The 10,603-nt window shown below is 59.2% G+C and overlaps 3 protein-coding genes across 3 annotated transcripts; 1 reads left to right on the top strand and 2 right to left on the bottom strand.

Annotated features, from left to right (window-relative positions):
- Positions 1–105: 105 nt before the first annotated feature.
- On the bottom strand, positions 106–1,485 carry VDAG_09259 (TPR domain-containing protein; the record flags this gene model as incomplete). Its single annotated transcript, XM_009655561.1, has 1 exon — positions 106–1,485. The coding sequence occupies one exon, from the start codon at positions 1,483–1,485 to the stop codon at positions 106–108; it is 1,380 nt and encodes a 459-aa protein (XP_009653856.1).
- An 845-nt stretch (positions 1,486–2,330) lies between these two features.
- Positions 2,331–4,921, top strand: VDAG_09258 (CreD; the record flags this gene model as incomplete). Its single annotated transcript, XM_009655560.1, has 5 exons — positions 2,331–2,495; positions 3,248–3,339; positions 3,424–3,567; positions 3,664–4,429; positions 4,646–4,921. The coding sequence occupies 5 exons, from the start codon at positions 2,331–2,333 to the stop codon at positions 4,919–4,921; spliced, it is 1,443 nt and encodes a 480-aa protein (XP_009653855.1).
- A 204-nt stretch (positions 4,922–5,125) lies between these two features.
- Positions 5,126–7,165, bottom strand: VDAG_09257 (uncharacterized protein; the record flags this gene model as incomplete). The annotated part of the gene is made up of 2 exons (XM_009655559.1): positions 5,126–5,792; positions 6,066–7,165. 2 exons carry the CDS (start codon positions 7,163–7,165, stop codon positions 5,126–5,128), a joined length of 1,767 nt encoding a protein of 588 aa, XP_009653854.1.
- Positions 7,166–10,603: the final 3,438 nt, after the last annotated feature.

Genomic DNA, 10,603 nt, shown 5'->3' with positions numbered 1-10,603 from the left:
TCAACGAAGGCGACCGCGGCCGCGAGCCCCCGAGGGCGTCGTTCTCGCAGGCGCCCGGGCGCTCGCGGAAGCAGATCTTCGGCGTTATATATATAAACATACATACTAGCGAGGAGGTCGGGGGCCGTTTTTTTTGAAGAGGGTGCGCGAGGCGGGGACGCGGGCGCGGGCGGCGAGGAAGAGGCGCTGCGTGGCGCGGGCGCGGGACGGGTGGCCGAGGGCGGCGTGGGCGAGGGCTTTGGCGTAGAGGCGGGTTGCGTTTGTGACGCAGAGGAGCGAGGCGTCTTCTTCGTGCTCTGTTTCGTTCTTGTTCTCGTCTGGATTGGCGTGCCCGGGCGCGCTGGGCGGATCGGGCATGGTCGGCAGGGCGAGAATGTCGTGCCAGCGGCCGAAGCGGACGAGCACGTGGGGACGCAGGGCGAGAAAGGCCTCGAGGCGGTCGGCCATGGGCGGCGAGGGGATGCGCAGCAGGGCCGCGGGCAGGGAGGCCTCGAGGCGGCGGCAGGCGTCGAGGGCGAGGGCCGACTGGGCGGAGAAGAGGGCGGCGTAGACGAGAAAGTGGTAGTCGTGGCTGCGGTAGAGGGTGTAGAAGTTGAGGGGTCCGGCGTGGGCGAGGTAGCGCTCGTCGGCGGCGGCGGCGCGCGTGTTGGCCTCGGCGGCGGCAGCATAAGCGCCCGTCAGGATGTCGAGGTGGGAGGGCATGTGGAGGAGGTGGCCGGCGTCGGGGACGAGGGTGCGCAGGTTGTCGGCGGCAGGGAGGCCGTGTTCTGGGTGGGGCGACATTTCGAGGAGGTGAATGTAGAGGTGCAGCAGACCCGGGTGCTGGGCGCCGCCTCGTGGAGGGGCACCGACGGCGACGGAGGTGGCCGAGGCGGCTGCGGTGTCAGACAGACCGAGGGCGCCGTCGAGAATGGTCTTCATCTCGAGTGTCTGGGCGCCGGGCGTAGGCTCGCCTGTCTTGAGCTGCCACATGTCCCAGGGGTGGAGGTTCATGACGGCGTCGACGTAAACGGTGATGACGTCGAGATCGTCGGGGAACTGGGCATGGACAGCCTGCATGGCATGGGCAAAGGCGACATTCCAGGGCTCGCAGTCGGCGTCCGGTGTGGGCTGGGGGTATCGACTGAGGACGGCGGCGACGAGGGCTCGCTCCACAGGCGTCACAGCACCGAGATGAGCCTGTGCCTGGAGCGCAGCGTCGTGGCCCTGACGCACGACACGCGCGAGCTCGTCGGCGTCGAAAAAGGCCCAGGGTTTGTTGTAGTTTGGGCCGATGCAGTAGGCGAGGCCCCAATAGGCCATGGCACAGGTGCCGTCATGCGCAATGGCGCGGCGGAAGCATTCGGCGGCTTCTTCATGGTTGAAAGCATACGACCAAACGAGGCCGCGGTCGAACCATGCCTGGCATTCGGCAGAGGGGGTGGTCACGGGGCGGGTGTATGTGCCGAGGTCGAAAGGGTATTCGTCTGCCTTGTCCATGCCCATGCTGCGAGGGTCGGTGAGTTTAGGTTCTGGGTTCGGATGGTTCGGGGATGACACACCTCGAGATTGTTTGGGGGGACCGACCAGCTTGAAAGGGAGGGCAAGATTGATGATGGATGGTTGATGGTGGATGGTGGATGGTGGAATCAGGCCATGTTGTCTGACTTGAAGAAAATCGCCGGAAGGTATTTGAAGGTCCAGGCATGACAAGGGCAGGAGCGTTATGAGGCGATATCACGTTGTGGCTGAACCGAAGCGCCTCAGTTGAGTTCCTGCCGCGCTTCTCAAGATGGACGTGAGGCAGGCACAGGCACCTGTTACCCCTCTTTCGTCACGTGGCTCACTCGTTGTTGGAAATACTTCTCTTTGGTGCCAAGAGTGGACTTGGACTGATGAGCAGAAAAGAAGACAAGAAAAATGCAAGACAGGGCAAGCTCAGTCATTTGTCAATGCTCTCTTCATCAATTCATCCACATAGGCCTAAACCTGTCTCAGTCTGCTGGTCAGTTCTGGGCTTCATCGCGGGGTACAAGACTGGATCAGAGACTGGGACTGCCGGCTGGGCCCCACTACCCGGAGCCGTCCTTACCCCGCTCTACCGGCAGCATCCGGCCCGCGAATGTACAAGATGCCGGACATGGTCATTCGGCTTGTCCGCCACAATTCATTCCGAGGCATCTCAAATTACCCGTCAAGCTCTTCCTCTACAGCAGAAATCGTCATAGCCAAAGTTTCGGCTTAGCCGTCGTTGTCAAACGGCCCTGATTGCTGCTGTCATGGCGTCAGCGGAGGTTCCCCTCCCAACCCAGCGGCATCGTCGGAACTTCCGAATCAGGATTGGATCAGACATGCGCCCAGCCGCCCAGCAGCCCAACAGCCCTGCCCACGTCGTCCTTGTCACCCGCCGGGGCGATTCCCGCCAAGCGGAGTGTTCGGCCTGGGAAACCCTCCGAGACCGTCCACAGACAAGTGGAATTCAGGGTGCCGAAATCATTGGACTACAAGATACATCAGTAAGTGCCCGACGGAACCAGCCACTGGGAGCACGCTCCGCCACTGAGACCCGACCTCGGGATTCATCTGCACACGTACCATGGTATGACGCTGACCAGGCTGGTCTCCCCCGCGGCCTTGTCGGAAGCCACGAGTTTGGAAAAGCCTGCGGAGCGCGTTGGCATATCTTGTCCTTCGCAACGTGTGTCTCGTGAGACTTGTCTGGCTGGGGTGGATTCTTGGGGGTCTTTTCTTCTTTTTCTTTTTTTAATGCCGATCCGCTTGTGAACCATGTCTCGCCCGGCCTTGTTCCTCACACGTCAGAAACTTAGTTAGTCAGTGTAGCATTGGTGATTATATATTCGTTCCAGGCACCAACGCCTGTCTATTGAACGAGCCTCCTGCTGAACCAGGAAGTCTCAAGAGTCCGTTTCCTTTTGTCTTGTCTCAACCGTTGGAACTCAACCACTCTTCTCTCTGTACCAACTTTCGTGCTATCCTCTCTCTGCGACCTTGCTGTCCATCTGGCCTGTGTTGCTGTTGGACGCCGATCACGCATTCCAATAACAAGCCGAGAACCCCCAGAATCTCACCCTCAGCCCACCAAAGAAGCTCTCCCCTGTGGCATAAGAACACGCCCACATCCGTTCCAGCATTTCTCTTGAAGCAGCCTCGACTGAGACGAGTCTCTCTGTCTCTCGTCTCCCTCTGGCCACACCCACTTTGATCTCACAGAGACACGACTAGACCCTGCTGTACCAACAAACCCGAGCCCGACATTCTCCCCCAAACTCCGAAACACATAATGCCTTCGTGGCTGACAAGGCTGACCGGCGGTCAATGCGACGCCTATATCAAGATTTCGTATGCTTTTCCGCCCTTGAATCTTCTGCCTAGTGATGTGCTGCCCACCCGTCCGAGATATCGTTTTGCTAATGTCGATTACAGCCCCCAGAGCGACTTTGTTATTTTGAGCGGCTCCGCACGCGAGGCGCCGGGCCAGTACATCCGTGGCAAGGTAACCCTTTGCCTGCCGTCCGCGCAGCGCGCCAGGGGTGTGCAGCTGCAGTTGGTCGGCTATCACAGGACATCGTATGTGGCATCGAATCCCCTTTCTTTCTTGTTTGCATTGCTTTGCGTAGGTAGGTAGCTAGTGCACTGAACACAGGCAGCTAACATGGCCCTCAGCGACCACGAATCAGACCTGCATTCCGCCTCGTCCACGACGGGCGTTGTCTACCAGCACATTTGGGCGCCGTTCCTCATCGACGACGTCCCCTCGGCATCTCTCGGCGGCCCTCTGCCCAAGGGCACTTACGAGTGGCCCTTTGAGCACCTCATCCCCGGCCACGTCCCCGAGACGGCCCGCGGCTGTCCCCGCTGCAGCATCACCTACGACCTCAAGGCGAGCACCGTTCGCGACTCGCCTGGCGAGACATCGCCTCAGGCCATGAAGCCCATCCGCATCATCCGCACCCTGCCGAGCTCGGCCTTTGCCCTCATGGACGCCGCCACCGTCGAGGGCACGAGCACCGGCCGCCTCGCCTACTCCCTGTCCCTCGCCCACCAGGCCATCGCCCTCGGCACCGTCCTGCCCGTCGACCTGCGCTTCACCGCCCTCGCCAAGGACATAGCCCTGCGCCCCGTCCGCTGCCTGCTGCGCGAGGTCCACTCGCTCGAGACGCAGGTGCCCTCGGCCTGCCCCGGCGCCGGGACCACGACCAGCACCGTGGAGGGGTATCGGCTCGCGGCGGCGTGGGACCTGGCGATGGATGCCAACGGCCGCATCAGCCGGTTTGACGGCGCCGCGGGCGAGTGGCATGTCCAGAGGCGGCTGCCGATGCCGACGACGCTGATCAAGTGTTCGCCTGATGTTGATGTGCGCGGCATCAAGGTCAGTCACCAGGTGGAATTCGCCGTGACGTTTGCGGAGGGACCTGATATGATTTCGAATGTGAGTTTTTCTTTCTGGAGGCGTCTCGTCCCCTCGTTCCTGTCTGTTGCATGTTGCCTGTTGGGTTGGTGGCTGCCTCCTCATATTCCTCCTGTAATGCCGACCTAGCACATCGGCCGATATATTTCCCTCGTCACTCTCCCCGCCAATATTGCCTCCCCCCTCATTACATGTCGTGTGCCAAGTGGTCCCCATTCCAAAAACTGACTGGTGCAGTTCCGAGCCACGATTCCCATCAAGCTCTACATCTCTCCCAACGCCCCCGTCGGGGGCTCGGACTACTTCATCTCGCGGCGCCCCGACGTCCACGTCTGCGCCGCCGGCGGCCTGAACAGCAGCATGGAGGTGCCCCCCTGCTACGGCCGCCACAAGTTGGACGAGCTGCTCGAGGACGACCGACCCTCCTCGTTCCTGCAGCGTTACGATCCCGTCGCGCCGGCCTATGATTTCGCCGTGCCGGCTTCGGCGCCGTGTGCTGGTGTGGGGGCGTAGTGTCTGTCTCTGTCAGTTTTTCTTATCTTTTCTTTCTTTTGTTCATGTATACATGATGTATGTGGTGTAGCGAGCGTTTGTTTGTATCTTACCAGGGTTACGGCGTCCAAGAATGTGGAAATACCAATTTGCATCATATCGTAGGTAGCAGGCATCAAAAATGTAGATATCCCGTTGTCTTTTTCTCCTGCCTCGAGACTGCGTTCACGTATAGCCGGGCTGGCAGTATGTGTAAAACCACGACCCGCCAGGATACACATGCTGCCCCCCCGGGCCGAGGTCCGCCGGCGCCAGCGTCGTCGGCACAATGACGCCGGACTGGTCGTAGGCGTACGTCGGCTGCCCGGCCATGGTGACGTGCACGTCGGGGCTCTGGGCCATGTACTCGTCGTCGGCGAACGCGGGCGCCTGCGTCGTGACGACGAGCGCCGAGCTCTTGGCCAGGTCGTCTTCGGCTTGCTGGCGCTGCTGTTGCTGCTGCTGCTGCTGCTGCTGTTGGGGCGCGAGCTCGGCCGGCTCGTCGACGTCGCGCTTGATGGGCCTCGGCGTCGTGCTCCACCGCGCCTGCTGCTGCGCGAGGGCGTTCCGCGGCGTGCTCGGCTTGGCGGGGATGCCGGTGAAGACGGGTATGTCGTCGGCGAGCTCGGGGTACTGGTTGAGAAAGTCGGCGTTCATGGTCCAGGCCTTGATGTCGCGGATGCGCTCCTCGAAGAGCGGCGCCAGCTCGAAGCGCCCCGTCGCCGTGTTCTGCATGAAGCAGTCGTCAAAGCCAAACTGCCAGACCAGGGTGAGGTTCGAGCGGAAGAGCTCCCAGAACTGGTTCGTGCAGTAGCGGTGTTGCGAGAAGACGAAACGCTCGCGGATGCCGGGCCTGGTGGGTTTCCTGTCAGTCGTCGTCGAAATCGTACCAGGATATGGAGGGTGATTGCTTCGAAGGTGGGGTTCGGGATGTATGTACACGATAAAAGCAAAGAATGGCAATGGGGAGCGGGAGGTTCGGGTACACACCAGACGAGGAAATCGATCGCATACGGATGAGGGATGGCATGTTGCGAGGGTCTACTAACGGGTTAGCAACGCTATTCAAGGATAACTCTTTCACATGGAGAGAATTGCCCTCATGCCATGAGGGGAAAAAACATACCTCTTACGGTACCATCGTGGTAACGTAGCGAGGCGCTCTGGAGAGGGATCGCCGTGGCAACAGATGAGGAGGTGCATCATCCTCAACACGGCCAAGCGCTCGACGGCGCCGCACTTTGAGAAGCAGATATCATCGAGAACCCGCAGTTTACGCCATGAATCCGTCATCAAGCCGGCCCGCTCGACGCTGTCCCAACCTTCGACGATGGCCCGCACCGGCGTGTCCTGGCTCGCGCGGTCCTCGGCCTCAACAGCATCCGCCTCCAACAGCTTCACAGACTTCCCCAGAGCGATGTTAGCATCGCGCCATGTGTTGCGGCCGCTTCCGGGGTGGCCTGGCGGCGGTTCTATGATGGTGAGGCATTCGCATTGTGGGTGGCATGTTGATGGTGGCACCATATAGTGTTCTCCCGAAATGTTGGTCTCTGAAGAGAACTCCGAGTCGCTCCTCGGCATAGCGATCGGATTTCCCGGCGGCAGCTTGTCAAAGTCCTGTGAAGAATATGTTGGCATGGCTGCCGTGTTTTGTGCGTGCTGGTGCTGCTGGTGCAGGTCGGGGTTCTCGAACCCCCAGCCGTATGCCGGCGGCGGCGGAGCCGACGGATGCTGCTGCATGTGAGGATCAGTAGGGGCATACGGTTCACGATGTCCGTGGCTCGTCGTCAGCGGGCCGTGGTTGTGAACTTGGGGTGGCGCTTGCGCTTGTGCCTGCTGGTCAAAGGGCTTGACGTCTACGTTTCGCTCGCTGCGGTCACTGAGGGCTTGCATGGCGGCGACGACAGCACTGGACGATCCTTCTGCTTGGGCTGCCGTCAGGGCGTCGGTATGGTGGCGGATCGTGGTGCCCAACGAGGCCAGGACGCCTACGAGCTTGTCCCGCTCCTGGGTTGTCTGCAGCAGGCGCTCCATGAGGTGGGAGACCTCGGCGTTGGTGTCATTGTGGGATAGATGGCCGACGAGCTCCTCGAGGTGGGCGATGCGGCTCTTTGTGCGCTCGCGGGCCATGCGCTGGGCCTTGCGGTCTAGCTCACGCTTCTTGAGCCGCCGAGCCGTGACTTCGGGCGTCTCATCTTTGACTTCAGTCTTCGGTACCGCCGACATGATTGTGTGCGGTGCATGCGGTGGGATCTGGCTCGGAGGTGACTATAGAGAAAGAGGGCAAGGGGTATCGTGGGTTTTGTGTGTGCCAGTATGATGTATGATGGGATGTGTATGTATGTGGTCGTTGCTTCGGAGAGAACTCCTGGAGCTCTGGATTCGTCAGGACGGGATCAAGACGTGGGATGCTAAGCGGAGATATACAACCTCGCCGCCGGTACGCCGTTTAGCCTGACGGCGAGACCTGGTTTGCTACCCAAGCTAGCTCTAGCTTGAGCATGTGCCGGCGGGCGTCAGTGCGGAGGCGAGGAATGGGGTGACGGCTAACCCATGTAAAACTAGCTCATCATAGTGTTTTTGCTTGTTCTTCCACCAGGCTGCTGCCGCCCCTGGTGATTGGACGCCCCTGTTCAGGGTAATACCAGCTGGATGCACCGACGAAGTCTCAGTCACAGGAGTGGAGGGGGGATGGGTCTTGGAGGGGGACGGAAGCTCGCTGGGGAGGGTACCATGTAATTCTGTGGTTGCTGTTGAGACTAAGAGAGAGAGAGAGAGAGAGAGTCCCACCGAGGAGCATGGGACAAGGGACAAGGCCATGGGGGCATAGGCATGGGCATGTCGATCCCTTGCGCCTGGCAGCTGAACGCCTGCTCTTCGAGAAGTCCACTCTTCTGAAGCCATGATGCTTGCTTGCCTTGTCGACTGGGATCCCAGCATAACGGCTCGCTCGCACCCTGCCATGGATCGCGCTTGGAAGACGACATTGAACATTCCAGCAACTACATGGTACACGCCCCTCCTCTTCCCTTTAGAGAAGCCCTTTCGCGAGCCACCCCTCTCAACGAACACACCCCTCGACACTCGAGTCTATCCCAACAGGCACAGCGTGGGCGTTGGAGGGAGCCATGTAGGATGCATGATCCACCCGGTTGATCTGCCCTCCCGCCGTCATCACCGACCATGCCCCTCTCCCCTTGCGACCCTGTGCAGGATCACCTTAGCGAGTGGAGACCCCCCCCCCGGCGTGCCCCGGCGCGATGCTGCATGTTCGACCCGGATCAAGGGGTAGGGAATGGACGCTGGATCCAAACCCAGCTCGGTTTCGCCGTCTCGCAAGATGGTGGGTGGGTGATCAGTAGTGCCCAGTGGCGATAAGGCAATACCGCTGGCAAGAGTCCCCTAAAGTGCGAAGCAATGCAAGCAGGTAGTTCAGATGTACGGGACCCATCTGCCTGTCACCGTCTGTCCTGGACGCTGATCTCGGAGATCGTGCAGGCTACTAGACCAAGAGCGGAGCGGTGTGGGCACGAGTCGAAACTCTGTCTACTGTATGTCTCTATCACCATCTCTTCTCTCTATCCATCTGCAATGCGTCATCTCTCCGGAAATACATGTACTGAACCAGATAGCAGAACACGGCAAAAATCATTCGAGTTTGACTGACAAGGCCTCTGCTGATTCGGAGCCATTATGCTGTGAAGGCCGTCAGTCGCCCTTGTTGTCAAGCCTCTCGAAGCACGTCATAGCATCTAGACCTGAACCGAGCACTGGGCTACAGTATGGGGCCGAGAGACAAAACGGTATTGTTGAGATGCTGCCGCAACTGGAAAGTCGAGAAGCCACATTTTTCCCGGCAGGCTGTCTGCCTTTTAGTGCAGCCCTCTGCCGGTGTCAGTGACTTTGTTTGTACCCTGGGGGTGAGACTCTCGGGGTTCGGCGAAGTCCCAAGACAAAGAGGCCCATGCTTCCTGCCTTGGGTCGCGGGTGAGATCTCAGTAGGAGAGAGATAGGTGCTGAATCGACCTAAGGAGACGGATAGCTTGTCAGGGGTCCTGCTCTGTTCCACGATTTCACATCAGTAGTTGGCCTTACTTATCTAGCCCACGCATCTTGGCTTGCCTCGTTTGCCACACGGGCACAACCCCGTTGGCTCGTATCGAGGCGGTGCATATGTCTGTATGTACGTATTTGTGTGTGTGTGTGTGGGTGTGTGTGTGTGTGTGTGAGTGTGTGTGTGTGAGTGAGTGCTTTGACGGTGGGCGCAGCCAAGCCATGACCAACATGACCAACAGGCTGACCTCTGGGCCAACTCGCACTCGCGGGCATCTCTGAGAAGCCCTGAAGCTATCCCCATGTGCTGATTAGCGTTACCGACCGCTAGGTTGCCAAGTACTCGTTACCCCGCTTGGGATACGCCCCGCAGGGGAGACTGGTCTCCAGTCATTACACCAAGCTTGAGTCGAGGTCCAGATCCAGGTCGGTTCGGGCTCCAAGTCGCAACCAAGCCTCTTGTGTTTGGACGTTGCCCTGAAAGCTGCGCGGTACCAGGCGAGCAGGGAACACTGGCGACAGAGGCGGGCGCCGGGGGGTGGGGATGAGCCCTTAGCACGTGTGCGAACACTTGGTAGCTACCCAAGTGGCCTATCTTGTCTACCTGATAACGCTGTCTAGTCCAGAGTCCGTTTGCGCCTGGCTACGGCAGGGTTTCTCTCGATCGGCTCATTTTTTTCACTTCGCTAACTTGTCCGTTGCTCGTAGCATGCCTTGGTAGGTAACAGGTCGGATAACCCCCCCAAGCTAAACCGCTTCGTTTCTAAGGCCGCGGTGCCAAGGCCCGTTAGGCGCGCCATGAGGTGCGGAAATGATGCGACGGTGGCAAAACTGACCCGCGGAAAGATATGTAAGCAATTTGGCTTGTCTTTTCTGTGTCTACACGTGTGTCTATTTTGTCTGAATGGACGAATTGAATCAATGAGTAAATTGAGGTGTGCATGCATGGTATCAGCGAAAGGACCGAAGCGATCACGACACATAGAGGAAGAGAGTGCCCATCGAACAAACCTCAACCAGGAGGGGGGGAGTGCCGCTATTAGCTTGGTGTAGAGAATGGGGAGCAACGATTGCTATTGAAACATTTACCCTTCCTGCTTTCGGGACTTGGGGCATTTGAGACCTCGAACCTAAGACAAAAGGCCCAAGACCCCGAACTAAGACTCAAGGCCTTTTACAGTAGATACAGCAGACAGTGAACAGTTCTCACAATAAAGTGACATGTCAGTTGTTATGGGCTCGTCAGTGGATGCCGACAAACGCCTCCCCCAAATTGTCAAATCGCACGACTTCCAGGGGTCAGGCCCCCAAGTCGGTCTTGGCTTGCCAGACCACACGCTTCAGCTGTTTCCACTCTACGTACGTAGTCTGTGCCTGTGCCTGTGCCTGAACGTATGCTTGTGCCGGTAACAGTGCCTATCCTTTGGTATCATACCATCGGTGCCATCTCCATCGCCAGTGCCAGTGGCAGTGCGTACTCGGTACGCGCCCCTCTTGTGACTCGAAAATTCCCGGACTCGGGCGCCCCGCTTGGCGACGAGGAAGAAAGGCCATCATGGCTCCAACTAAAGAGGTGACGTGCTCGCCCTCTAGCAAGTCTAGGTAACGAAT

Source organism: Verticillium dahliae, genomic scaffold (assembly GCF_000150675.1).
Source record: "Verticillium dahliae VdLs.17 supercont1.25 genomic scaffold, whole genome shotgun sequence".
In the NCBI taxonomy this organism is placed as follows: Eukaryota; Fungi; Ascomycota; class Sordariomycetes; order Glomerellales; family Plectosphaerellaceae; genus Verticillium; species Verticillium dahliae.
The sequence above is the reverse complement of the archived record's forward strand: the minus strand, read 5'-3'. Positions and strand labels throughout refer to the sequence as shown.